The sequence below is a fragment of the Puma concolor genome, chromosome A2 (genome assembly GCF_028749965.1).
Source record: "Puma concolor isolate L17-30 chromosome A2, mPumCon1.1.hap2, whole genome shotgun sequence".
Taxonomy (NCBI): Eukaryota; Metazoa; Chordata; class Mammalia; order Carnivora; family Felidae; genus Puma; species Puma concolor.
In genome coordinates this window covers 155589881-155617872 of record NC_141668.1, presented here as the reverse complement: position 1 = coordinate 155617872, position 27992 = coordinate 155589881, and the positions used below count along the sequence as shown (strand labels likewise).

General features: G+C 62.3%; 1 protein-coding gene across 2 annotated transcripts; it reads right to left on the bottom strand.

Moving 5' to 3' along the window:
• Positions 1-245: 245 nt before the first annotated feature.
• ALS2CL (ALS2 C-terminal like) lies at positions 246-27307 on the bottom strand. 2 transcript variants are annotated; one of them, XR_015248414.1, is made up of 26 exons: positions 27217-27307; positions 23285-23410; positions 22356-22548; positions 21989-22054; positions 21334-21499; positions 20703-20834; positions 20025-20144; positions 18761-18819; positions 18556-18622; positions 17908-18104; positions 16806-16871; positions 16283-16381; positions 16019-16180; positions 15172-15283; positions 14004-14081; positions 13016-13146; positions 11636-11809; positions 11367-11463; positions 11007-11164; positions 10419-10487; positions 9371-9544; positions 8113-8163; positions 7640-7701; positions 7382-7531; positions 6979-7075; positions 246-6582 (listed from the first exon to the last, which is right to left on the bottom strand). XR_015248414.1 is itself a non-coding variant. In XM_086698409.1 (26 exons), exons 2-26 carry the CDS (start codon positions 23385-23387, stop codon positions 6502-6504), a joined length of 2856 nt encoding a protein of 951 aa, XP_086554535.1. In that variant the 5' UTR covers positions 23388-23410; positions 27217-27307; the 3' UTR covers positions 246-6501. The 2 variants fall into 2 exon arrangements, 1 of the variants encoding a protein (XP_086554535.1); XM_086698409.1 differs by having other exon boundaries at positions 8121-8163.
• Positions 27308-27992: the final 685 nt, after the last annotated feature.

The following is a 27992-nucleotide window of genomic DNA, read 5'->3' as shown; positions in this document are numbered from 1 at the left end:
TTTTTTTAATTTTTTTTTTCAACGTTTATTTTTATTTTGGGGACAGAGAGAGACAGAGCATGAACGGGGGAGGGGCAGAGAGAGAGGGAGACACAGAATCGGAAACAAGCTCCAGGCTCTGAGCCATCAGCCCAGAGCCTGATGCAGGGCTCGAACTCACGGACCGCGAGATCATGACCTGGCCGAAGTCGGACGCTTAACCGACTGCGCCACCCAGGCGCCCCAAACTTTTTTTTTTTTTTAAATGAAGCATATAAAAGTGTTTTTAATTAAATGATGAATAGTGGATAATGGCGAAAGGACTGTTCCGTTCATCTGTTGTCACATTAAAAAGACACCCCCAAACCGTGGCTTGAAACACCAGCGCTGTTTGGTTTGCTCATGAATCTGGGGCCCACTGGCTAGGCCAGGCAGCTGTTGTTTGTAGGGGGGTCTCCTAAGGTTCCAGTCAGAGGGCGGCCAAGGCTGCAGTCACCCCAGAAGTGTTCTCATTCATGTGCTCAGGGTCTGGGCTGGGAGACCCAAACAACCAGATCCCCGATGAGCTGGCTCCACTGGGCGTCCACCTCTCTCTCTGTCTGCTGTCCCCACACGGTCTCCCCACATGGCCGCTCAGGGTGGCAGACTTCTCTCTCTGTGGTGAAATGCTCCCAGCACGGGTGTCCAGGGGAACCGGCAGAGGCCACGTGAGCTTCTGGATCCCAGCCTCACAAGGCTGGTGGCCTCTGTCCCACTGCATCGTCAAAGGCCAAGGTTTAAGGGCAGGGGTTTTTGCCTCCGCATCTCGATGGGAAGAGGGAGAAAGAATTGGTGGGTGTTTGACAACCATCATGGGGACAGAGGACAACATCATAGGAGGGTGAAGATCGGGAAATGTGGGAAAAGGCTCCCACGGGTTTTGCAAGGCTTTCTCACCTTGGGTTTGCCTGACTTCTCCTTGATTCGGTTCACCAGTTCTCCACATTCTGGGAAAGCCGGGCCCTTCCCCACTTCCCGGCCTCTGTCCCTGCCTTTCCTTCTGCCAGGCGTGCCAACCCCCCGCCTGGCAAATTCATCCCTCGAGTTCCAGTTCCACGGTGCCATCTGCCAGGATGCAGCCCTCCCTTCCTGCCCTGACCACGAAGACTGTGAGTGCCTCCTGGGCTCCTTCTCCTGCAGCGAGCAGGACCCCACGCAGGACAGGACACAAAGAGCCGCCCAATCACCGATGCCCCCCTTCCTCGGAGGCAATGGCAAGGTTCAGTGCGCAAGCACAGGGTCGGTCTCAGCTCAGAGGCTTGCGCCTGCGTTTATCCCTGAGGATGCCTGGGGCCTGGGACTGACCCTTGGCCACACCCGAATGAAATGCATGAACTCGTGATTAAGAGGGTCCTACACTGGTGTCAGAGACAGACCAGAGGCTGCCTGTAAACAGCCTGTCTGCACCATTTACAGAGCGGGCACCAACTGATGGGCTTTTTTGGGTTTTGAGAGAGAGAGCATGTGTGAGTGGGGGAGAGGGGCAGAGGGAGGGAGACAATCTTAACCAGGCTCCACACCCAGTGCGGACCCGACGCAGGGCTCAGGTCCTATGACCCTGGGGTCACGACCCGAGCTCGTATCAAGAGTCAGATGCTCAAGCGACTGAGCCACCCAGGCGCCCCCCACCAACTGACAGTTTGCACCTGGTTCCTCTTATGTTCTTTTGGTTCCTGAAACTGAGCCTGGTGCGGCCGTATGACCAGCAGGGTGTAGAAGGTCCCTTTGGATGAAGCAGTGGCCCCGAGACCTGGGTCTCAGGGAGGTCCCGTGTGCATGGCTGGTCCCCTGCTCTCTCTTCTCCCACCACTCGTCTCCTGAGGACTGCAGATGTCGGGGGTGGCAGGGGAGCGCTTGCCTCCGAAGGCAGGCCTGGAAGTGACAGTTGGAGGACTGGGTAAGACGAGCAGGACTGCCAGCCCTTCCCCACACAGACCCAGGCCCCTCCCCGTCCTGGGCATAGCCGCCCCAGCTCAGGACACGCAGAGGAAGAGCCTCGATGCTGCCCTGGGCAGACCAGCCTCTGCAGGTCCTTTCCAGCCAGCAGAGCAAGGGAAGGGGTCACTGTCCCCAGGGAAAATCCAGGGGTCATCTGTCCCCAGCCACCGGCAGCCTTCACCCAAGGGTACCCCAAGCGCTCTGGCTAACTCTGTGTCCCCCCCACCCCTGCACTGCCCAGCAAGCATCACAGGACTGCTTGGCCCCGGGGTGAGGGGGGCAGCTGAATACTCCCTTAGACCCCCCTTCCCCTTCACAGCCTCTCCTTGTTCTCTGCCCCCGGGGTTCTGATTTGCTGATGAGCCAGGGCTGAGAGATCTCCTGTTTGGCAAACCTCAGATGCGAATTCGAATTTCGGATAGATACGAGGCTTCAAACCCTCCTTACCACCCCCCGCCCCTGGCGCCGGGGGAGAGAGCCCAGACACCGGCCGCTCCCCAACACAGGGGACCAGCGGGTCTTACTTACTTCCCCCGGTTTGGAGTCCCGGCCACGCTCAATGAATGTTTCTGTTTAAAACCACAACAGGACGCTGCAGGGGCCAGGCCGTAGCCCCCAGCCTCGGGTGGGTCATGAATACTGTACTTAGTGACTCCAGCCCCATTCTGCAAACTGAGCCCTTCTCTCTAGCGGCACCAGCACCACATCTGGAAGGGGTCGCTGCCCGGGCACCGTCACGGCGCCGGACCCCCAGCCTCACCTCTTGCCCACTCTCCCCTTCCTTCCCCGGATGGCAGAACAGTGGTCTTGCACCGTGAGGGTTCTTAGAGACAGCAAACAAGACCCAGTCTGGGGAGGAACTGGGCCACGGTCACAGGGACACCAAGGCCTTGGCAGCCTGGCCCCCACCCCTGGTTCCGGCCCATAGCAAGAGTCAAAGCCAGAGCTCACGTCCACACAACCCTGGGCGAGGCCAACCAGTAAAGTCCTGACCTGGACCAGGACCCTGAACTGACCTGAACCTGACATTTCCTCTCACTCTAACCTTAACTTGAGCTCCAACCTTGACCCTTATTCTAATCTGACACTGACCTTGCTTCTGACCTTAACCCTAACCCCTAACACTGACCTTGACTCTAACCCTGAACTTACCCCTTCCCCAGTGGCCACAGGAGGGCAGTCCCTGCCCCTCACTGGTCCCACGGTGGGCGGCCATCCCTCTGGGAGAGACGACAGCTGAGGCCACGAGGCTCACTTAGGTCCCCGCTCAGGGAGGGCTGGCCTCCCTTTAGCATTGCTAAGGCTTCTCCAGCAGCCCCGCGCCCCTCTGGCTGCCCCCCACACTCTCCCTCCAGCCTTGTCCAAGGCTGCAGTGGGCAAGGGGTTTGTCTGGGCCGTGCCCTGGCTCCCAGCACCCTTGGGGGCGATCAGAATAGAGGCCTAGTCAGAACTGGCATCCCTCTAGATGCCTGGCAGCTTCCATTCTCAGTAGCTGTGGACTCGGCTTCTCCCACTTCCTCTACTCCCTGCCATCGGTCCCTTTCTGGGAGGACAGCTGGTCCTTCTCACCTGAAGAGGGCTGGCGCCTTGTTGGGCCACGTCCCAGATTGTAGCCTGTGCAGGGAACGGGGCTGGCATCCAAGAGGCCCCTGGTGAGGCTCGCTGACTGAGGGAGGGAGGCGGGGGGCTTCGTGGGGCCCCTCTGTGCCCTGACCGATCTCCACCAGCCACAACTGGTCAACAGGTGTAACCTGGCCGCCTCGTGACATTTCCTGCTGTGGGAGCGCAACACCCGCAACAGATTAGCGCCCGGAGACAACCTGCTGGACTGGCCACATTGCTGCCAGGTGTGGTGCCCCGGGGACAGGAACCTGAGCCCCAGACAGAGAGGGCGTTGTCTTTTCCCTCCTTTCTCTGAGGGTTTGGCAACAACTTCCCGGCTGCTCCTGGCCTGAGCGTGGCCAGCCCTCCGTTCCACGTGGGTCCCTGCTTGTGCTGGTCACACCCGAGGGGCTTCTGTTTTCACAGATGCCACCCCGGCCAGTCTTGAATGCGGACCCGGCCCGGGGCTGGGGTCCTTCACAGTCCAACCTTTCCCAAGTCCACCTGTTTCCACCCTCACGCTCACTGCCATCGCTGCTGGCCCAGGGAGAGGCGGAGGGCGTTGCTGCGCCTGGAGATCGAGGGCGGGGGAGAAGGCACCCACCGTCAGGCACCAGTAACACGACTGGGCCAGGGAGCGGGCCCTGGAGCGGGGCCGGGGGGCTCATTCCTTGGGACATGAGGGCCTCACGTGAGCTGGGCCTGTGAGGATGGAGCAGCCTGGGACCCAGGGGACCGGAGGAGGGCGCGTGTGGGGCACAGAACGACGAGGGGCAGGAGCTGGAGAGCAGGCGGAAGGGAAATGCGGGTGCAGGAAGCAGGAGTCGAGGGGCTCCATGGGAAGCCGCATGTAGGCCCAGGGCTGCCGTGGAAGAGACGGGGTGGTCAGGCTGTGACTCCAACACGTCTGCTCACTGAGAGGTCATTTAATGTCTCGGGTGTCTCTCTCTCAGCCCCAAACCCAGGCCCCCGGGGACAGGGCTGGTGCGGCCCCATGCAGCCTGTCAGAAAGCCACCTGCAGGTGTCAAGGAACGGGGCCCCCTTGGGCTCACAGCTCTCTGGCACAGGGGATCGTGAGGTCCTGGTGGGCAACCTGACCTCCCGAGACGTAGGACCCTGCAGCCAAAGGGGCTCCCGCAGCAGCTGGGAGAGGTCCTCGCTGGGGTCCCCACAGGTGACCGGTCTCCATCAGCCTCCCGAGGCGCCCACGGGGCAGGCTGGCTGCCCGGTTCCAAGCGTCTCTTCTGTGAATGCAGCACTGACCTCGGCTGGCAATGTCCTCACTGTCTCGGGTTTTGGCTGCCACAGCGCGGCCGCCCTCGGCCTCTCCTGTCCCTGTCCAGAGGCTCCAGCTCCGCTGGTACTGGGCAAGGCCCGGCCACAGGGTGGGTGGAGGGGTCCTGGTGAATCGGAGCTACAGTGAGAGTTCTCGGATCCTGACGGAGGCCGGGTGGTGTGGGGGGCTGGGAGGAGCTTGGGGGGGCAGCCTCTGGGGTGAGGCTGCAGGCGTCCTACCACTCAGGGCCGCCTTGAGGCAAGCGTGTTCTATTCGTCAAGGGACAAGAAGGAGCTGGTCACCGTTGAGAGGATTAAAGTAGCAGTGGCAGCGTCCTGGGTAAGTTCGAAGGCCCACGGCATCCGGATATCCTCACTCTTCCTGCCCTCCATCATCTCAGGGTCTGTGGGTGCCCCCAGACACCACCAGCCCCCCACCCTGGGACTCCTGGGGGGCTTCCGCCTGGGGCTCAGGAGTGGCTGGGCTTTCTGAGAGCCTCCCTCACGGGCCTCGAGGTCAGTGCTCATTTATGGAGAGCACACCTGGAGCCAAGGACGGTGACCTGAGTTGCTCACGATCCAGGGCACGGTGGCAGGGCGGCTGTGGCGGCCAGGCCCAGCTCTCCCTCCAGGGCTACATCCCTGCATAAATCCACCCTCTCCCCATGCTTCACCCCTGGACTTCTTCAGATCAGTCACCCCGCCTATTGTCACACGTCTCCTGTGACAGGGCAGGGGGAGCCCCCGCAAGTCACTAGGTGGAAGCCCCGCGATGTGGGGAGAAGAAACTGAGGCCAGGCAGGGGTGAGGCTGCCCCAAGATGGAGCTCCCGTGTCTCTCAGTCCCACACGGAAACCATTGTGGGAACAAAGTCCTCCCCTCCCCAAGGCCCCCGAGACCCCCTGTCCTCCCCCTGCACCTGCAGGGTCTTGAGCCTGGACAGAGCACAGATGGCCCCATGCCACTGCTGTCCCCCTGCACACGGGCCCGTGGGCTGCAGGCGTGTGGCTCTTAGGACCTTGCCGGAGGCCACCCAGCAGGTCAGGGTGGACTGGGGTTTGTCCAGCCCCACAGCCCAGAGAGACCAGCTCAGTCCCGGGGCAGAGTCGGAAACGAGGCAGGACCCTAGGAGGCCACCCCTGGGCAAAAGGCCTCATGAAAAGCGGCCTCACTAGCAATGTGGAGCCTCTGACCAGGAAACAGGGAACACCACCGACGATGATGTAAGAATCTCAGCCCGGCAGCCTAAAAATTCAAACTTCCAGAAGGACTCCGGGATCCAGCAAGACGGGCGGAAGGCCCGTCACAGACCATCTAGTCTGCTGGTAAACAGACGGCGACGCCGAGGCCCCGCAAGGTCCGTGTGGGAGCCAGGCTCGGGCAGCAAAAAGGCCGGTGAGCCGCTGCAGGTCAGGGAGGTCATCCGACACCGACCTAGGGGCAGGGCGAGGGGGACGGGGAGCCCCCGGCTCCGGGCCCATGCGTGTCACCCTCGCCCTCAGCCCACTGCAGGCAGCAGCAGCGTCTCCCTGGAAGAAACTAACTGCCTCTCCCCTCCGGGAACCGCCTCCAGGGGCCCCTCCTGTCCTCCGTTCTGTGGGTGACGAGGGCCAGGCCGGACCAGGGCGGCCACTCTCAGCTCTGCGGTTGGCCCGGGAGCGGCCGGGCTACCAGGGCCGTCTGGAGTCCCCGCGGCCGGGAAAGCGGTGCAGCCTCATATCTTCCTTCTGGATGTGTTCGTAACAGGACTGGCGGGAAACAGGCGAGGCTGAGGGGGGAGCTGGCCTGCCGGCCCCCAGCCCCACACAAACACGGCCCAACACCAGGGAGCACAGCCGCCTCCCGGGCCGGGAGCACTACGTCTCCAGCTCAGCCCCCAGCCACAGTCTGCAAGGAAGTGGGGCCTCCCTCTCCCGGTCCGCTCAGGGATGCAGCCTGGAACATGCCCAGGGTCCCGGGGCCCCGGGGCTGGGGTGAACTGCGGGGCCTCCCCCCCCCCAACAAGGGCAGGCCCGGAGGCTCGGTGAGGCCCGCCCCCCAGAAGCACACAAGAGCAGTGAATTTGGGTTCATCCCCACCATGCGCCTGGGTCTGTCCCACCGACCAGGGTATTTTGGCCCCCGTCCACCACCTCTGTCCCTCACCTCCAAGGCCGTGAGTAAGAAGTCATACAGGCCTCCCGTGTGGATGGGGTCCATCATGTCACGGATCAGGTGGATCTCGGCTCCCAGGTGCTGGATTCTGGAGGCATCCACCCCCGCAATGAGAGGGAGAAGGGGCCCATCAGGGGCAGGCACCACGCGGCTGGGGAAGGAGCCCCGGCCTGGGTGGCTGGACACCTGGGAAGTGGTCCCCGCTCTGCTCCCCACCCGGGACCCGGGGCGGGCCTCTCTGGGCCTCCGCCTCCCGCTTTGTACCAAGAAAAGCTGTGCTCAGAAACCCTGATGTTGAAGGCTTCAGCCTGTGTCCTGGCTGGGGGCCGGGCAGGGTGGGAAGGGATCGTCCTGCAGCACCCCCACCCCAGCTCCCAGCCTGGCCGGGGCTCACCGGGCACGTGACACCACGTAGATGAGCAGCGGCAGCAGGTCGTCCATGGGCAGCTTGTGCTCCTGGCCCAGCACCCGCGACACGGTGGCCTCAATTTCCCCGTATGTCCTCTCCAGCACCTCCAGCTTCTCGCGGGGGTCCACCGTGGTGCTGCGGCAGGGTAGCGGGCTCCAGATCGAGGCCCCCGGGTTCAGTCCCCACCAGGGGCCCCATCACTCCCGCCTCTGGTCCCCCACCCTCCCCAGGGCGCAGACTCACATGATCTTCTGCAGACACTCAGTGGCTGACAGGAAGCACTTGTCCCTGACCAGGGAGAGTCTCTGCATGGTGGGGGGGGGGGGGGAGCGCAGGTTGGATGAGGCCACGGTCTGCCCCCAGCTCCGTCCCTCTGGCCCTCCTGGGGCTGGAGCTCTTGCCGCCCACCTTTCCCCATCACTGGCTCCAGCACAGCCAGTGCTCGAGTGACCCACGGTAAGTCACAGCTCCACCGTGAGCCTCAGTCTACTCAACTGTGAAGTGGGATAAATGGTCTCCAGGAGGTTGGGGGGACCAAAATGGATAGAGAAGATAATGATTCCAATAGCTGATAGTCACTGGGTCCCTATGGGTACCTATTTCGGTGGCCCCCAGACCCAAGGGCTTGTTGAAACACAAAGAGGCCTGAGCAAACCGTGGGGGGCCCAGCTCAGGGTTCAGGCCTCCCCCTTACCTGGGGCAGCTAACGGACCCACCTTCTCACCTGATTGGTCGTCAGCGTGAGGTCCTTGAGGGGCCACAGGTGCCTGAAATTAAACAAGTATGACACGGAGCCTCTGCCAGGAGGAGGGGGCAGGGTCTGAGGTCAGAGGGCAACCCCCCCATATACCGTGTCCCGTAGCGGGACTGAGCGCAGGAAAGGGGTCCGCAATGGCACCCTGGAGCTCCCGCATGGAGACCAAGGCAAGGGAGGCTGGGACAGATCCCTGGAGAAGACGGCCCCCCCCAAAACTTGGATAGGGGTGAGGGGCAGCGCTGTGGGCCAAGGGACCCTATGAGCGAAGTCCCAGGGGTTGGGCCAGACAGAGAATGACAGCAGAAGAGACTGTTCTGGAGGCTCGGTGAGCCAGTGCAGGCTGGTGAACAGGGAGGGATGTGGGTGCCATGCAGTGCAGCACAGGGCAAGGACTTGGGGAAACAATGGAGCAGGGAGGCCAGCATGGAGGAAGCAGCACAGAGGCAGCAGCAAGAGTTGGGGAGGAAGGAAGCTTGGGAAGCGGTTGGCAACCAGGTGTCTGGGCTGGTGACCAGTCAGATGCAGGAGACATTCACGATGAAAGGGGAAACAGGGCTTTGGAGGGGGTGGGTGGGAAACACCATCGCGGTGTGACAAGGGAGACCAGGTGTGGAAGGAGAGGTCCCATGCCCCCCATTGGGCAGGCGGTCACCCATAGTATCGACGGATGAGAAGGGGCACTGAGGGTAGAAGGGATCTGCTCCCAGAACAGTCCTCAGTTTCCCCTTGAGGATCTCCCTTCCCCCCACTCTCAGTCCAGCTGCTGGGAGCAGGACGCCTGCCCCAGCCCCAGTGGCAGATACTGAGGCAGGCTGGCCGCTGTGGGCCACAGCCAGCATTTAGGGGCAGGCTCCAGACCCCAGCCAAGCCAGTGAGGGACAGCTCCCGGCTGGAGCTGGGAAGGGGACACCAGCTCCCTGGGGCACAGTGCGGGGACTGAGCTGGTAGAGTATAAACCTTGAATGGCTGGTACCCTGTGTTTCACCATAAATGGGAGCCAGAGATACATCAAAAGAGACGGTGTTTCCCTTCACCGTGAGGTGAAATAGCTAGATCCAGCCACACCTGAAACCCGCCACACCAGCATAATCCTAGAACTTCATGGGCACCCGAGCCAATTAGCACCACCCCCTTTTTTGCTAAAGACAATTTGAACTGCATTTCGTATCCTGTGTACATGGGGGCCCTGGCAAGCATGGCAAGGAGGGAAGGCTTACTTCTGCACGTCCAGGAACTCAAGCAGCTTGGTGTCGGGGAAGAGGCTCAGGTGGGCAATGCCCTGGCTGTAGAGACCGTCCTCCGTCTCATGGAGAAGCAGGTAGAGCGTGAAGAGCTCCGAGTAGAAGCTGGGCAGTATAAGGGGCAGCACCAATCCGTGCACCTGCACGTCCCTGAGTGAAAGTGGCCAGGACAGGTTGGGGCCGGCAGGGTGGGAGCCTAGGGGGTAGGGACCCCTACTGGGGCTGCCCCTCAAAAAGCCCACAGAGCCCCTTGTCCCCCAACAAAGTGTCCCCGCCCCCTCCATTCTCTAGAAAGCCCTTCCTAAGTCTGTTCTTGGTCATTCCCTCATTCGGTTGAAATCTGGGGCCTCCTGATTCTCTCATTTGACTCACAACCAAAATGGCAAGTGGGGTGGGATTTGATCCCCATTTGACTGAAAGCAAAACCCGGGCCCTGGACAGACAAGGGACTTGCGGCAAAGCACTCAGCCGTCATTCCAGGCTAGTCCAGTTCTGCCGCCTGGTTTTCTAGGTTTCCTAGGACTCCAGAGGGGAAGTTCTACCCAACGTCTAGCCCCGTTTCCCACGCGTCCTGCAGTGCAGTGACAGGCCTCCCTGATCAGGATCTCTCGGCCTGAAACCTAAAGGCAGAACGGGAAGGTGTGGTCTTGGAGGACTAGGGAGACAAGCTTAATGACACAACTCCCACTCTGCGCGACCTCGGGCTCAGCCCCTGCCAGACCTGTCTCCCCATCTGTGTGCAGGGAGGAGGGTGCCCGGGGCAGCTGCTCACCCCCTGCACGCCCGAGAGATGAGGCTGGGATGGCACATTCTGAACAAAGATGCATTTGAGGCATTGTGGCGGGGCCTCCTCCCAGGTCGCTCAAGGAGCAGAGGTCGTGGGTCATTCTGATCTTCGTGGTCAATGAACAATGCGTGGTCGATAGCATGAGCCCCGAGATTTCCCCAGAAGCCCCCCCCCCCCACCATCCTCCGAAGGAGGCTCCAGAGGCTTCCCTGGACCTAGCCCCAGGGGAGCAATCACCTTGTCTCTGTATCTTCGTCTTCCTCTGGAGCCTGGCCCTTGCGCTGTAAGGCCACCTGCAGCAGACCCCTGCAAACCAACGACAGGGAGAGCTGGGCTGCCACCTCCCATGGAACCCGAGTCCCCAAAGGACAGGGCAGCGGGCTCTGCACCTGCCCCCACCACCAGAGCCATGGAGCGTGAGGCCCAGAGCCCCAGCTCCCAAGCCTCTGCAGTTAGGAAGCTGGGAATACAGGGCGTCAGCCTGACAGCGCTGGAACCCCACAAGAGAAGGAACTACAGCATCTAGGACCCCCATCTCTGACGTTAGATGGGGTCTGAGTCCAGAGTCAGGCTCAGCCTGCAGTGTGCTGGAGCTCCCCTGGGGTCAGGGGTCAGCTCAGGGCCCGTCGAGGCTCCGACTCTGGCTCCAGGAAGTCCGTGCTATAATTTCCCTGCCTTCTAACCCCTTTGCTCGGCCTCCGGTTCTTTCTCAATCCAGAGGCACCGTTCCTGCCCAGGGGGCTAGGCAGAGCACCTGACATCCGGGAAGAGCAGAACTCTACCTCCACAGGGCTGTGGCTGTCCCCAGCAGGCCACCGAGCTCACCTGTAGGCGGCCCAGAGTTCCCGGGCATGCTGCTTCACCTCCTCCTGGGCCAGCGCCTGCAGGTGCTTGTTGGCCCCGATACCGGCATACGTGGCCTGGAAGGTCAGCATCAGCGTCCGGAGCAGCTTTCCCAGGGGGTGTAGCGAGTTGCTCAGAGCCTGGCAGGTGCAAAGGCAACAAAGAGGTGACCGGGGCCAGGGGCTGGAGCCCAGACAAGACTCCCAAGAATGCTCCCATTTCACAGATGAGAACACTGAGGCCCTCTGAGCAGAAAGGGTCCCCGGGCTGGCCCCTCAGGCCAGCACCAGGGGCAGTGAGGAGGCCCCCTCCCCGCAGACCCCCCTGCCCAAGGGCCCTCACCTTCCTGAGGCACTGCCGCAGGGCTCTGGGCTCCCGGTGCTGCAGCAGCTCGTCCAGGACGTCTTCCATTCTGCCCGCGCGGTCCTCGGGCTGGGTCCTGGGGCACCGCGCACACACATCTCTCACCCACACCTGGGTCCTGGCCTGCCCCCTCCAGGAAGCCTTCCTCCCCAGCCCACGCGGGAGTCCCACAGACCCCCAACCCCGGCCCTCCGGATGTCCCGCTGGGCGCACGCGTGCCTGCACTCACGCACACGCCCACACCTCACCTCTCGCAGCACAGGTACTCCTGGGACTTGCGAAGCTCCCTCGAGTTCTGCACGTGGAAGCCCAGCAGGGCCTCCTGCAAGTCCCCAGGGCAGCCGGCGCTAACGAAGTCCCGGAAGGGGCCGTAGACGCCCTGCCAGCGGCTCTCCGCGGGGAAGGCGCCCACACCTAGCTGCCTGTGATGGAGGTGGCGGAGGGTGGGAGGCAGGGATTGGAGCTGCGGTGGGCAGGACCCCGTCCGGGCCCTCGGGGAGAGGGGGATGTCCCACCTGGCCTAGAGTCGGAGCCCAGGAACAGGGGGGCGGACTGGGAGGGCTGACCTCCAAGGCTCCAGGAAAAGAAAGGAGAGGCAGAGAGAGGGACAGAAAGAATCTGCTCCCCGGTGGAGAAGAGAGAAAGGGACACACAGGGCCCTGGAAAGGAGACAGAAAGATCTGAAGAGCTGGAGGCCAAGTCCAGACAGCAAGGTCTGGCCCTAAGAGCTAACGGGCCCAAAGTCCAGGATCCCCCTGCCTTGAGACCCTGTTCTCCCTCCCACCCCACCTGGTTCCTTCCTGAGCTTGGTCTTATCTCGGCCAACGGGCCCGGGGGTCTGGCTGCATGTGCCCAGTGGAGCGCTGCACTCGCACATCACGCTCACAGATTTTCCTACACCTGCACCCCACCCAGGCTTGGTCAGGCCTCTGGGGTTTGCTGTCTACTCCCAGGTCCTGCTGTCAGGGAGAAGAAGCAAGCAAAGAGGAAGGGTCTAGTAATCAACTCTTCTCCACCCCCCTCCCCCCCACCCCCACATCTGAAATGCTGTCTGTGATCCGTACCTTGACAGACACAGTAAGAGTCGCCACTTGAACTACGGTTCTCCAAGGAAGAACTCTGTCTCCGTGGGAAGAAGTCTATCCTCTTCTCAAATACCCCATGAGAGTGACAATAAGTCCACTTAGCAAGTTTCCTTCTTCACCTTGGCTACCAGGGAACTCAGAGCCAGGTTCATGCTCAGCCATAACCACTGTGAGGCCTATCTGTATGTTTCTTTCCTTGAAGTCCAACTCGCACTTTTATTTTCCATTTTATTCTTGTCTACGTGTGTTATTTTACAAACTGTCTTGTACCCTTCCCAGAAAAAAAAGCAGGGTGGAAGCAAAGCCTGTGCCTAATATTTTTCTCCGGTTTTGTGGTGTACGAAGTTAGGCCATAGCCCTTGATTCCAAGAGTCTCTGACTTGAGGGCTGTGTGACCTGGGCTCTCGGAACTGAATAAAGAACGAAGAGAACGTACAGAAAAGGCCCTCTGACGAGACCTGAGCCCTTGGGGTGGAAACAGACACACACAGACACACCCCAGTCAGGCTCCAGAATGCATGGGCCGGGCGGCCAGGCTCTTACCTCTTACGGGTGCCACTTGGTTCTGGCGGGAGGGCGGCTGTGTCCAGCAGGCCCTGGGTATGCAGCCCTCCTCCTGGCCCGCTGCCAAAAGAGCCCTCCAGGGTGAAGCCATTGGGGAAGGTGACCTTGCCCTGCAACCAGGGAAGGAGACAAGGTCTGTCTGTCCAGCTGCCTTCCCATCCAATCATGACAGGCCTCCTGCTTGTCCATCCTGGGTCACAGAGGCTAGCGTCTGGTGGGTGGCCTTCCCACCATCCGTTCACTCTGCCCCACCCTGAGGGGCTCCTAATCCCCTCACCTTAGAAGCCCCTGACCTAGAGCTGTGCCAATGGCCCAAAGGGTCACCTCAGGTGGGAGACTGGCAGGGAGAGAGAAAGGGACTCTCAGGTCACAGCAGGAGAGCCACTACTGTGGGACTTGGTGGCAGGGGACGGGGGGAGGAGGTAAGTCCAGAAGTAGGAAGAGGCCTAGGCAAGGCCTGAGGGCCTGCTGGCCCTGGGAGGGACAGTCCCTTCCTCATGAGTGTCCCATTCATAGCGCTCGGGGCCCACCCATTAGATGCCTTAGTGCCCTCCAGTCACCAGGAGACTGAAACAGCCCCACATTCCCAAAGGCCCAAGCAGGGACCCAATTGCCTTCTGCTGGGTCAGCCCAGGCAGGAACATTCTGAAGGACACTAACTCCAAGGCGTCAGTGCTGGTGGAAGGGGTGGATTCCCAACGAGGGGCCTGTGGGGAGACACGGCCAGGCCGCCAGCACCCTGTGCACCAAGGCAAACCCACCTGTCCCCTCTTGACTCTGACCAGGGTTCGAAGTCCACTTCCACGTCAGGGGGTCACTGTGCCCACCCTCTGGACGCAGTGGACATGGGAGAGGCACCTCCCTACCTTCACCCACTGCCCACACCCTCAGCCCTGGGTCCAAGTGGGGAGATTACAGGCTCCAGCCAAGGCTTGACCAGGAGGGGATAGGTCTCAGTGGCCCTCACCTTCCCCACAAGGGTCAGGTCCCTGGTGAAGGTGCCCTCATACAAGGAGTCGTCTTCAGAGAGGAGGATCCCTGGGCCCTAGGGAAGGAAGCCGGAGAGAGTCAAAGCAGTCAGTTAGGAAGGGCCAGGAGATGGGGCCCGGGGAGGGGCCAGCAGGAGGAGAGGAGGCAGGCATCAACCCGGGTCCTGAGCCCTGTCACACCTCCCAGGACCGTGCCTAGGTCGGATGCCAGCCCTTGGCCTGCTAAGCCCTGAGCACCCGTTCCATGGGCCTCATCCCGGGGTTATCCTGAATGACTCCTTGGGACCTGGCTCCTCCTTTCCAGTGGCTTCTCTCAGGAGGCCTCCTGGGTGACCTCCCTTCCCCACCCACAGCTCAAGAAGCCCTGGGCTTCTCCTCACCCATCCCCACTTCCCTATCACTGACCCAGGGGGCACAGTGGAACCAACCAGGCTTCCTTGTGGCACTGGCCGCCAGGAAGCTCAGAGCCAAACAGGATCCAATTTGTGTCCTATCTGAATCTATTTTGCGTCCATTCTTATCTTATTGTCCCCCTTCAACCCTTCCCACATAAACAAATGTACAAGCCATAATAACAGTAACAGTCACCAGGCCAGACATGGAGCAAGGCACCTGGCAGGGTGTGAGTGAGGCAGGAGGCAAGGGCTGGTGTGCCCGGGCTCAGGAGACCTGGTGACACTAGGCAGGTTCTCTGACTTCTCTGAGCCTCACATCTGTCAGTCATACACTGGGGACGATGACATGATCCGCGGGACTACGGGGAGGATCCCACGAGATCGTGCTGGGAGGCTGAACCCAGAGCTGGGTATCCAGTTAAGAGTCTATCAATGTCAGTTGCAGTGACTGCTGGCATCATCCTCACCATGTACCTCATTCTTGCTGATTTCACTGTGCTTACAGTAAGTAGTTAACCTGAGGTGCTGATGGGGAAACCGAGACGGGAGGGGCAGGGACTCGGCCAAGGCCAGGGGAGGTGGCAGGTAGAATCCTGCTGAGGTTCTGTCTCCCTCTAGCACCTAGGAACCCAGCTTCCCCCCCATCCACCGCCGCCCAGCCTCTGCTTAGCATCCGGACCCTCAGAGCCGGGGGTTCAGCCCCAGTGCAGGGAAAGGGTGGCTCAGGATACACGCGGGTCACCCCACTCACCACCATCTTGTCCGCCTGGAAGGTGCCCTGGTAGCAGACACCTGCCTGGGTGACCATGACCCCTGGGCCATGGCGCTGGTCAGCCTGCCACATGCCAATATAGCGCTCACCCCTGGGGGAGGAGCCAGAGTTGGATCAGAGTCATTCCTGGGCACTTTTAAGCTGGCAGGGCTGGGGTCAGGGGGTGAGGGTGGTGAGCGGATAAGGAGCAGTGATATCGCCTGAATCTACTCAACTCAGACATGGGGCAAGTGAGGTCAGGACCTCCAAGAGAAACAGAAAATGGGGGAGGGAGGGAGCCTGCCTGCGGGGCGGGGCGGGGGGTGGTATCCTGGCAGGCTTCCTGGGGCGAGGTGGCAGGAAGGATGATGGAATGCAGAGCCATGGAGGTAGGAGCCTACAACAGGTACGACAGGTACAAGGGGACATTCAGTGGTCTAGAAGGCTGGTCTAGGAGGGGCACGCAGGCAGCACGGCACGGGTGAGGTCAGAGAGACAGGCAAGCCTCAAATACAAGGCCAAGGACCCCGGGCTTCCTCTCACAGCCCAGAGAGCCTGGACGGGCTGTGATCCCTACACGGGACTAGACTGGGGGTCAGAAAGTCCTCCTGGACAGCGCGAGGAGGGGCCAGTCTGGGAGACTCCTTAATCAAGGAGGTCAGGGCTCCCTCATCCTGAGCCTCAGCAACAACCAAGGCCACGGAAAGGAAGTGAGTGACTTCAGAGAGACTCTGAGGGGGCAAACGGACGGGACGCGCTGACCACAGGACCCACGCCCTGCTCAGTCTGGTGTGTGGGGGTCTCCTGAGCCCCCTGACCCTGCGGGGGGCGGCCGTGGAACGCTCACCTGTCACCATCCTCCTCGATGCCGTAGCCGCTCTTCTGGCCCCTCTCCCAGTGGCCCGTGTACTTGCAGGGCTGCGGGGCCTGTGGGGGGCTCTCAAGGACCCCGAATCCGTGCCGCAGGCCCGCCTGGAAGTAGCCTTTGTACACCTCGTCGGTGCTGTACCTGCAGAGGGTCACCAACAGCTGGCCCTGCCTCCCGGAGCTCGGCCCAGGGGACGTGCCCGCCCCAAGAGCCCCCCTTGCCATGGCGCCGAGGGTCACTTACTCACAGATGCCGTAGCCACACATGCTGCCTTCCCACCAGTGGCACTTGTAACAGTCAAACTTGTCCTCGGAGGCCTGGGGCACCAGGCGGATGCCGAAGCTGTCAGTGTGGGTGTGTGGAGGGGGCGGTCAGCACCAGGCTACCACCTTGACCAGGACACCCCGTGACACCCCTCCCTGCCACCAGAAGCGTCCCCACCTCCAAGGGGCCTTCTCAGACAATGAGGAGAATCGCCCAGGTGCTCAGCCGTCTTTTCTTCCCAAGGGCCACTCTGAGGACGCCTCCCCCTGTCCCGCCCCCCTGTGCATCCTGGGAGCACCTTCCGGTCCTGACCACTCCTTCCATGACCCACCCCTCCTCGGGGCTTTGGTTTCCCGAAGTGCAATAAGGGGAACTGGACCAAATGGCCTTAAGTTCCTGCTTGAGGTTCGGGGATTTAGGATGGGGCCAGGCTGGTGACGGTGGCGGGGGTGAAAACCACTCCCCCGCCCGCCACATTCTCCCGCATCAGCCCCAGCCTTACCCGTGCTCCAGGCCCTGGCAAAAATTCCCCACGTGATTCCGGCCATCTGGCCACTTCAGGGTGCCCCTGGAAGACAGTTGAAGGGCACACACATCAGGCCCACTCGACCAGTCCTTTAACACACACACAGCCCCCAGCTGACCTCCACCACAGACACTCTGAGAGCCCTAGCTCCCCCCAGACTGGATTCCCTGCCCCCACCCAGCCCTTCTCTCTGAGCTCCATGACCGGCAGGGGGCTCTCAGTCCTTCTCGACTCCTGGCACAACTAGCCCAGCAGCCTCAGGCACACTCACCACACCCCACAGGGAAAGCTCTGGAAACATCCAGGTTCCCTTTTTCCCTTGACCAACAGGAAGCTCAGAGCTAAACTTCAAGCTTAAGTCAAGTGCTAGCCAGTGGCTTCTAGCATCCTCCTCCCCTCTTCTGACACGGCATTGTTTTTTCTGTTTTTTTTTTTTGTTCATTTGCTTCCTCAAGTCCTTTCTGGAAGCAGGCAAGGTATCAGAAACTAACGTGCTTATGAGCATAACCTTGGCAAGTCCCTTCTGCTTTCGGGGTCCTGGCTTTTCCAGCTGGAGCATACGGTGGGGCCACAGGGTCTTGAAAAGCCCACCTCCCTGTGACTGAAGCCAGACTCACCCTATAACCTGCCCTGAGGCCTTGGGCAGGTCATGCCAGCCTCTGGGCCTCCAGAACGGGTGATGACCCTCACCCAGGGGGGTCTTGTAAGGGCTGGGGGAGGCCAGGTATCTGCAAACCATTTCCCCCACCAGATGGTGATACGTGAATATGAGCATTATTCTCCCCCCGCTTCCCGAAAACAGTCACTGCAGCCCTGCAAGCCAGCCGCCTGAAGCCTGTCCCATGCCTTCTGGTGTCATCACCCTCACCAAGACTCTACATGGCACAGACCTACTATGGGCCAGGTCCTGTCCAATAGAGCTTAAGAGAGACCGGGGGACAAACAGGCTTGACCAACTGATTCGGAGTAATAGCCTTTGGTTCGTGCCCTCGGGTGATTAGGTCCATGTGGGTCCCTTCTGTCCTCAGACTCCCACAACGACCCCTGCCTCTCTCGGCCCGGAGCTCCGGTCACTCACTTGCCATGGGGCCTGCCCCGGCACCACTCGCCCTCGTAGGTGGCCTGGCAGAGCCGACCCTCGGCGCGGAAGGTGTATGCCACGCAGCGGCAGGTGGGGGGCTCGGGGGACTCCAGGCCCGCCCCCAGCATGGGGAAGTCCTTCTTCCCACGCAGGGCCTGGCACACAGCCTGAGTTACCTTCCACTGCCAGACCATCTGGTGGGGACAGGGGAAACACAGGATAGGTCACTGCTGTGGAGGCAGCCCCTCTAGGAAGCTCCAGATAGTACCCCCGCCACGCCCCTCCCCCTCTGTTCTGTCGTCTGGGGGAAAAGCCAACTAACGGCTCCATGCTGCTCCCTAGGCCCTGCATCAGACCTCGTGTGCAGTTTCGGTGCCTGCCGGGGGAGCCAGACAGAGCCGCGGGGCAGGCACCCGCAAAGGCCCCAATCCCGGCTTCACAGGGCCAAGTACCCTGTTCTCCACGGCACTCTGAGGCCCGACCCGGGCTGACTGCCGACTCGCCGTGGCCATGGTCCCAGAGCCTCCGGGGGGGGGGGGGGGGAGGGGGGGGGTGGTACACCTGTGCCCTCCCCCTGCCCTCCTGCTGCCTTCCCTCACTCCTCTGGCCCCACCCCGCCCCGATTCACAACCCACCCACACTCACCCGGCCCTGGGGGTCCTTGGAGCAAAAGGAGAGCTCTTCCTCAGGTGTGAGGAGATCAAACGTGCACCTAGACAGATGGAGGTGACGAGTAGGCCCCAGCTCCGTTCCGGAGGGTGTTCCGGGAGGCCCAAGCCCTGGGGTGCGGGCGGTGTCAGGTGGGTGGAGGGAGAGAAGGCCTGGGGTGTGATTGGAGGGGGCCGCTCACCCGTCCTGCCCAGGATCCACCCACACCAGCTTCAGATCAAAGGTGTGGACGCTGTGGCCCTGGAAGGAGATGGGGCACTGGTGTCACCCAGGGCCCAGACCAGACGCTCCCCTCCTGCTCTGGGCCAGTCGTGCTCCAGGCACCAACCTGCTGCCACGCGGCCGGGCGTCCCCAGGCTACTCAGTCCGGCTCACCCAGCCTGCTCCCCACCCCCCTTCCCATCCAAGGGCCTGGCTGGGAACCCTGGGGCAGCCCCTCCCTCGCCTCCGGCTCCGTCCATGACCCTGTGCTGCTCCTTCTATCTGGACCGCCATCCCTGCTCCGGAGAGTTGGAGAGGTGACCAACGCCCCTTCCTCTACAAGACTGCATGCAGCGACCTCCTGCCTGACTTAGGTCACTGCCTCACCGCCGCAGGGGGAGAAGGCATCAGGCCCAGGCCCGAAGGGCAGGAGGAGTGTGCCAGACACAGGCAGGGACAAGAGTGGGCCTGGTACAGGACATGCAAAGGTCCAGAGGTAGGAAAGGGCACAGAGCATTGAAGTATCTCATCGGTGTACCTGGGGCACAGAGTGGAGAGGAGCTCAAAGTGAACCAGATTTCAGAAGATACAGGTTTAGACAGGGCAAGTAGCAGCCCCCGCCTCCCCCCAGGCCTCGGCCTCCCAGTCTGCAGGGGAGCCCCAGCCTGGCATTCTGAGGGGACAGAGAAGACAGCGCTATGGCTATCACAAGGGCCATATGACTTCAAGGGTGGGGGATACTACAGGCCAGGAAACAATCCCAAACCCCAGCCCTGGCTCCCCCCTGACTTCTGCAACGTCCAGAGCCCAGGCCCTGGTTCTACACAGTACTTTTTTCTAGAAGCCTCATGTGTGCCTGGATCCATCCAGCCCTCCTCAGTCACCAAGGGCCACCCCTGACCTCCCATCTGGGGCTCCCCTCCTAAGTAAGGAAGAGAAAGAACCAAGAGTTGTCCGGCACCTGCTGAAGACCAACTCACTCACAAGTGTCCCGTTTTCCAGATGAGGAAACCGAGGTACAGATGGTTAGCAGCGATGGCAGCCGGGACTGGGACGCACTTCGCGCGGCCTTGCCCGATAGCTCACCCTGCTCCAGGGATGGCGGGGCCTGCCGCCCCCCACCCCCAGCAATGACTGCCTCTCGGCCCCCATCACCTCCCCAAGTTCTCGCTCCCCACTCCTTTCTCAGCCAGGCCCCCGACCCCCGCTGCGGCCCCAGGACCTCTGGGCAGCCCCACCCCAACCTGCAGCAAGACCAGGGCATCATCGAAGAGCAGCACGCGCTCCGCCCGTAGCGGGGTGACCGTCACAGGTATGTCCTGGCTGTCTTGCAGGAGTCTGCGAGCAGGGGTGCAGAGCACATCCTGGGGAGGAGGGCGGGGAGGCACAGGGCTCAGGCGCCCCTGTCCCCCACTCTAACCATCTCCCGGAGGCCCCCAGCTCTGTGACGACAGTGGGGCTCCAAGATCTGGAGGGGGTGGGGCAGCAAACTTGTCTCAGAGCTTCACTTTGAGGCCCGTCCCACCTCGAGCCACTGCCCCCGCCGAGCCCCCCACAACACTCACCGGGGCTCTGCGGTCCCTGCCTCTCGCTGGCGATTCTTGTCCCCTTTCTCTGTTCCCCTAATTCTCTACACTGGGTCCCAGGCCGGCCATACCCTCTCAGGGCACAGGGGGCTCCCCCGCCGGCCCCGGTAGGGGCAGTGCGTGCCACAGTGGGTGGTGACGTGAGGACGTGATCACCGGGTGGCGTCTCAGGACAGAGTCAGTTCTGACTGCTTTTCCCCAGAGCCGGCTCACGGCCTGGCCCAGGAGGCACTCAGCAAGTGCCTGAGGACGGCTACACAGAGGGCCCTCACAGCCACCTGGCCCCTGCCTGATAAGAGTCCCCTTTCCTGACCCGCCCTGAGGCCTCAAACTCACTCTCAGCCGGCTGCTCAGGGTGTGCCAGAGGGCCTGCGTGGCGGTGGCCTGGTCCAGCGCCTGCCTCATGAAGGACTCTAGGTTCCCAAAGAGGGTGGCCGCGTGCACCACCAGCTCCCGAGTGGGGTGACGCTGCAGGGACACAGAGCAGCTGGTGAGTGGGGGACGGGGGTGGAGGTGGGGGGGGGCCTGTCAGAACCTTCCGCCACCCTGTGATGGTTGCCCCAGCCCTGGCCTGGCCCCAGCTGGTCAGAAGGTCTGGATCTAAGCCAAAGTTTGTCCTTTTCTCCCTGCCAGCCCTTCCTTGAGGGAGAGGCCAGCATGAAGGTGCTTCCAGAGGACCACTGGGTGACACCCCCCACCCCCCAAAGCTGGACCTGGGCCAGGTGTCCTCACACCCAGTACATGATTCTCCATCTGCTTCCCAGGTCTCTGCTAGCTCCACTACAGCAGGGCCATGTACCCCAGAACAGGGCCACGTCCCCAAAAGCATGGCTGTGTCTTTCTCAAGCCAGGGTTCCTGAGTCAGATGGGTCCCCTGAGCCAGGACCGTTCCTCTCCTCCCCCGGCATCCCTACAAGTGACAGGTCTATTGAGCAGCACCTGGTCGCCCGACCTCCCTGCTACCTACCTCCCCAACGGTGTCCCCGAGGCTCAGCAGGAGGAGCACGTACTGCTGCACATGATGGGCGAGCGGCTGGCGGAGCGCCTGGACCAGCGTTGTGCCCACGGAGGCCTCTGAGCTCACGCCCAACAGGAACTGCCGCAGCGCCTTCCGCTGGCCCCGCCAGTACTCGCTGAGTGGAGGAAGGGCCACACGCCGCCTTCATCCCCCTCCTACGTTCTGTCCCTGCCACCATCCCCCACCCAAACCCAGCTAATGCCCCCAGATCTCAGGAGCAGTCCCAGACCCCAAACCACTCTCATATCACAGGAACACGGTCACCTGATTGGAGAAGATTCAACGACAATATCTCGGGGTGAAGAGATCATCGAGGACAACCATCCACCCTGAACAGGACGGCCCCTCCTTCCCCTTCCCAGGGTCGGCCTTGGCTAGTGGATATCTGGATTTGGCTCACAGCCTCCATAGACTCCCCCCCCCCCCCCCCCCCCGCCTTCCGGTGTGGATCAGCGTGGAATTGTTAGAACCAGGAGTGTTCAGGATGAGTCATGGGCTGTGACACGGGCTGCTGTGGCCATGGGACTTCCCCAGCCTTCCCTCCCGGACACCCCCACCGACTCAGAGCCCCCACCCCCCCATCCCCGCAGCACCCTGTGCTCACCTCCTCTTCTTTGCTGCCTTCTGAAAGGCCTGCACCACCACGCAGCTAGTGTAGGCTTCGATGTACCTACAGACAGCACAGGAGACACCCTGCAGGCCCAGCCCACGGCCTCAGACCCAAGCCCCTGCCCTTCCGGGGTCCTCGGACCCCACTCACCGAGTCCCCGCAGCCCTGGCCCAACCAGATAATTCTAACTCAGTCTTTCCTCCCTGGGAGGCCCCAAGGCTCAGGTCTGGGGTGTCTGTGATTGTGCCAGGCTAAGGCCCCAGGCCCTGAGGCTGACCCACCCCAGACCGAACCCAAACCTAAACCTGACCCGGGGAGCCCTAGGCCCAGGACGATCCCCCCGCCTTCCTCGCCGCCGTACTCTACGTGCACCCGTAGAACGCGGTCGGCGCCACACAACAACAGCAGGGATTCCAGCCCGGCGGAGTCCTGGTGGCACAGCCTCCTCCTCAGCGAGTGCAGGCTCTCCTCCGTCACCTCCCAGAGCTGCTGGGAGCTCCTGTGTAGCTGCTGCAAGAGCCGCAGGCACTCTCTGCCCTGGGGGTCCGAGGGCTCTGGAGGAGGGGGGGCGGGGCAACCACGCTGTGAGGGGGCAGGGCCTCTCCGCCTCGAGGGGAGGGGCCCCCACAGCCCAGGAGCCTCGGCCAGGGTTCTGCATCCTCCTGGGGTCTTTGGCTCTGGATAGGAAGCTGATGTGGCCCCTTGGAGCTCAGCAGGGACAGGCAGCCGGAGAGCCGGGCAGCACCCTTGAGGAGTAAGTGGGGCACATGTCCCCCCCCCCCCCCACTAAGCAGGGACACCACGTACACTAACTCCCCTGAGTCTCTGGACTTCCTGGGGTCTGGGATGCGGGGTCTGTAAGGTCCTATGGTCCCCTCCCTCTCACAGATGAGTGGACAGAGCCCCTCAGTGGAAGGCACCTGACCAAGGTCACTTCACAAGTGAGACCCAAACTGGAAGTAGAAACTCAGCATCCTGCTTTCCAGCCGTGCCCTGGGTGAGAGCAGGCTGAGAATCCAGGCAGAGCATCAGGCCTGTGCCCTGGAAGAGGTGGGACTTTGACTCTATGTACAGCTGAGTCTGGGCTAGGGGTCCGTGGCCTGGCCCCTTGGGGTCCCTTTGAGAAGGGAGCAGCCAGCGACCAGAGGCGGAGCCCCAGTCCCGAGTGTCCCCACTCCCGTCTGAGGCTGAGCAGGCTGTGCGTGCCTCGAACAGTCTAACGAGCTAGGTCCCGGGGTCCCAGGATGGTTCCTGCGTCCCCCGCCCTCCCACTGCAGAGCTGAGACTCACCAGCCGTGAGCAGGGGCTGGAGGACGAGGCTGTTGATGCGGGCGAGGGTGGAGGAGAAGACCTCCTCCAGCCGCAGCAGGGCCTCCTCCTCAGGGCTGCACATGGCCAGAACGCTGGACTCGGGGCCTGCGAATGGGGCCCAGACCAGACAGAGGGCGCCAGCGAGAGCACGGTCAGTGCCACGCTCTCAGCCCATGTGCCCGGGACTGCCCACAACAGAACGGAGTGGTGAGCCTGGGGCCGCCTCAGAGGGGAACGCCCGGACCAACCACTGACCCCTGCCCTGCTCTGCACCTGGGCCCAGCAGAGGGGACCTGATGGAGAGGCAGTGAGGGCTCAGAACTGCCTAGGGAAACACCTCTTTTTAGCCCAAAAGGCAGGTGCTCCTCAAGCCCAGTTCTGGCCTGCTCATTCCCCTGCTCAAACATCCACCATGGCTCCCGAGGTTCAGAGTAATATCTAGTGGTGCTCTGACCTAGCTCCCCCTCCACAGAGTCTCTGGAAACAAGGACACACTGTCAGAGGAACCCAGCTTTTTTCTCAAGGCCATGGCTCAGGCCATGCAGATGGGCACAGTGAGAGCAAAGGATCATGGGCACAGTGAGAGCAAAGGATCACGGGCATGAGGGCCCAGGCTCCATGCGTGGCCCACAAGAGTGGCCTACGTGGCCAGTGGAGGAGTTATGGAGGATCTCAGGGCAAGGGAGCGTGGTAGGACCCAACATCAGACTTGGGGAGATGGATGTGGTGACAGCTGGAGAGGAGACGGGGCCCAGCAGTGGCAGAGTGAGGTCAGCAGGGGTGAGAGCCAGACCCTCCATGCCCCTCAACCTGGCTGACCCTGCTGTGCCCAGAGGAAAGAGGTAGGGGTTGTGGGGGCGGGCAGGTGGGCTTGAGTCTTTGGACTCCCCACCATGGAGTGACGGACCCACCAAGCAGGCAGGGAATCCCCTGAGAATGTGGCTCTCTGACGAGAGGGAGGGTCAGCAAGGGGCCTGGGCTCCAACCCACCCCCACAGCCAGGCCGCAGCCTCCAAACAGACACAGCGCTCTCCCACCAGAGCCGGGTGCCCTCACCGAGCAAACTTCATCTGCCCGAAGGACCAGACCACACATCTCAGGGTCTCTTAGCCTGAGACCCTCAGACTGCCTGTCCCTGGCTCTGACACTCAGAGGCTCTGCCGTTAGCTGACCTAGGTGGGGTGGGAGATATCATCGGGGTCGCCGGAATGGGCAGGTGACACAGGTGGAGCCCCAGCGCCCTTTCCAGGCCCCTGACAAAACCTACAACTCCCAGGGAACAGGCTCTGGGGCAGCAGGGCGGGTGTCTCAGAACTCTGGCCAAGGGCCCAGGCCCCGGCATTCCTGCCCCACCTTTCCTGCTGCTGCTGCTTCAGGAGGGCGAGGCCTTGGGAGGGACCGACAGGAAGGGGAAGCGGCCAGCTGCCCAGCTGTGGCCTGCTCTCTCTGTGGGCCCCTGTGGCAGCCCCAGTACCTCCCCCCACCCCACCTGGGGCAGAGGGACAGGTGGCTCCATGTCAACTCAGGCAGATCCGCAGAGCTCAGCCGAGGGGTCAGGGGTACAGCAAGTGGGGCCCGTCTCCCCCCCCGACCCTCCCCCATAGCTCCAGAAACTGACAGAAGGGAAAGGCCCTTTGGGGGGTGGGGGTGACCTTTCCATCCTCAGTTGGCAGCCAGTCAGTAGGGGGTGTGAACTGAGAGGCGAGGACACTGGCTAAATAAAGGTGGAGGAAGAAGGTGCAGCCAGGACAGGAGGTGTGGACTAGGAACCAGATCAGGGCGAGTGGGGACCTGCAGTCGGTAGCTCGAGGCCGAGGGGCCCTGAACACCAGGCATCCCCCACACTCACACTGACCTGGGGTCCACCCCAGCCACATTGCACCCCAGATAGAGCTCTCTGCCCCTCTCCACCTCAGGCGTCCCCCGCCCTTCGCTGGGGGGCTGGCAGCTACCCTTACCCTGGACCCATGGCCCATACCTCAGCTGCTCCCACAGGACCCCCTGCCAACCCCCTACCCACTGCTCAGTCCTGGCCATGCTTGTCCGGAGCCCTGCTCCCCTCTGGGCTTCAGTCACCTCCTCTGTGAAATAGGGGTGCGTTTAGATCAGAGCTTTCAAACTATGTGAGTCCTCCTTAGAAACGATAAACTGGTGTGGGGAGTTGCTCTGGGTGCAGAGACCTGGTCCTCAGCCTCCTTCACCGCTCAAAGCAGCCTAGGGACCCTCCGGATGAGTCTTACAGACCCAGACTGGCATTTACTCCAGGACCCTTCCAGATCTGTGGCTCCAAAGGGACGTCTACCTCTAAGGAACTGAGGTACACTGCTCAGAGAAAAGGCCAGCAGTTAAGCATGGCTGGCGAGGCAGTGGTGGGGAAGGCTGCGGCTGAGGTTGGGGATCTGGTCTGGCGGTGCCCAGGTCCCCGCTCCCCAGCTAGAGAGCTTGGGCCTTCATCCTGGAGGCAACCAAGAGAGTGAGAGCAGGGAGCAGACCATGCACGAGTAGCAGGAGTGTGTGTGTTTGGGGGTAGGGGGAGGTGCTGAGCCATAACGTGAGAGGGACCCAGCAGGAGTAACCCCTGCTCAAACCCATCACACCCCTAACCCACCGGGCTCTGGTCACGAGTATGGCCTCCATACCCTCTCCCTCCACCCAGTTCTAAGGTTCCTTAGTGTTAGGCTGCACATGAAGCACCTATGGAGAAACTGAGGCCGAGGAAGGCAAAAGAGGGCTGAGACGCTATCTGTAGAGCGTGTCTGTAGAGCATGTGCACTGCTCAGACCCAGGCCTCTGGCTGCCGGTCCTGCCGGGTCACCTGAGTGAGGTGGTTCAGAAAGGCTGGGCGACTTGCCTCAGGGCACACAGCAAGTTCCCAGCAGGACCCAGCCTCCTACCTCCTCAGGCAGCCTTGGTGCTCACTGTGGGGCAGGGTGAGGACAGAACTGGCTAGTCTTGGCGTGCCCAGGTGAGTCAGCTGCCCTTCCCCTGTCGATCTAACCAGCCGCCAGACCTGCTGTCTCCCCTGCATTCCTGGCCTCTCTCCACGCCTGGTCGCTCTCAGGCAGGGTCACCGAAGCCTCCCTTGCCCTCTCCAAGACCTGGCCCCCCTGGCCCCTCAGGCCCCTGGGCCACACCCTGTCATGGCACCCACTCTGGTATTTCCTGGTGTGGACAAGCAAGGAAGTTTTGCTTGCTCTGGACGTTTTTCTCCTGGGCTGCCCCAGAGACCCCTAAAACAGCCCAGTGGTAGACACAGGACAGAGGAACTGCCCCAGGGTGGGGGTGCTCAACTGTCACAGCTGACCCCTCAGTCTCCACTTTGGCTTCTCCCCCCAGCACTCCTTCTTGGGCTCTCCATGCCTCTAAGCTTCTTGTCCTATACGCCCCCACCCCCAACCCTTCTCAGTCTCTGACAACTTCCCTGCCCCTCCCTGCCTGGCACACGCACAGTCACTGGAGTTTCCCAAACATGGGATCCTGTCCCAGCCACCAGGCATTGCCCATGCCGGTCTCACTGCAGGCGTCACCTCCTCCTGGCAGTCTCTCAGGCTGGATGGGGTCCGGGGGCGGCCCTCGCACCCCAGCCCGGGACCGATCCCCTGCGCGGTGCACGAACCCCGGGCGCTATCTCTGCGCTGCCCGTAAATCCGAGCCGGGTAACCGCGGGGCAGGGAGAACGAGGCTGAAAGGCCGAAGGGCCCTGGCACGGGGCGGGGAATGGGGAACGGGGCCGGTGCCTTGGGACAAACTCAGACGGCCCCCATGTGAGCGCCGCCTGGGACCGAGGAGCCGTGGAGGGACGGCGACGCGGCGGCCCGAGGGGGCGCTAGGCGAAAGTCCCACCTGGAGTGAGGGGCAAGCGGGAGCACAGGAGCCCGCCCACAGACGCGCGACCTCCGCCCCGCCCTTACCTGCGCGGTGCCGGTGCCCAGAGCGGGGAGCGTCGCCGCGGCCGCTGGCTCCCCGCAGCCCGCACGCCGCCCCCTCCCCGCTGCCCCGGAGCCCGCCACGCCCACTGCCCCGCCCCTCGCCACGCCCCCACCGCCGGCCCCGCCCACCCCGGGATGTTGCTCGAGGAAGCTGGGGCGTGAGCCGACCGACCCGCCTAGCGATCTACGCGACCCCCGCACCCCCGCCCGAGGTCTAGTCCTGAGGCCTTCCCTGGAGACCTCCGGGTCCGAAAGCTCCTGGGACCCAGTGGGAGTGGGAGGTAGGGGCCTGACCCCCTCCGCCGCCTTAAACACACACACTCTCACTCACTCAGGCCCAGGCTCGCCTAGCTTCCCAGGAAGGGCTCCCAGGACCGCCCGGCAGTGTCCGGGAAGCGGCCTCGCTTCTTCGTCCTTGCGGGGCCTTCCCGGGCATCCGCCCCTATTCTGACCGCTCTGGGCCTGGGTGCAACCCCATGACCTCCTCCACCCGCACCGAATCCCAGAGGCCAGCACAAGCGCAGCGCTGGGTGGGCTCGAGAAACGTACCGAAAGTGGGGTAAACCGAGGCTGCCCCGCACCCCCTTGGGCCAGATGTGTATGGCCAGCGACCATTTCTTTCTGTGTGACCTTGAGGAAGTCCCCCTGCCCCCACTCCTGGTTCTCATCATGGCCCAGTAGAGCATGCAGCCTGCGCCGGTCTGCTCCAGGGCCTGTGACCTTGGAAAGGGTGGCGGAAGCCTAGTCCCAGGAGGGGG

Coding starts and splice junctions, on each gene's coding strand:
- ALS2CL (XM_086698409.1), bottom strand. CDS start 23,387: ATGTGCAGCCCTGAGGAGGAGGCCCTGCTGCGGCTGGAGGAGGTCTTC. Junction 20,835..21,333: donor TCGGGGACACCGTTGGGGAG/GTAGGTAGCAGG, acceptor GTGTCCCTGCAG/CGTCACCCCACTCGGGAGCT. Junction 11,810..13,015: donor CCAAGTGGCACCCGTAAGAG/GTAAGAGCCTGG, acceptor CCTCCATCACAG/GCAGCTAGGTGTGGGCGCCT.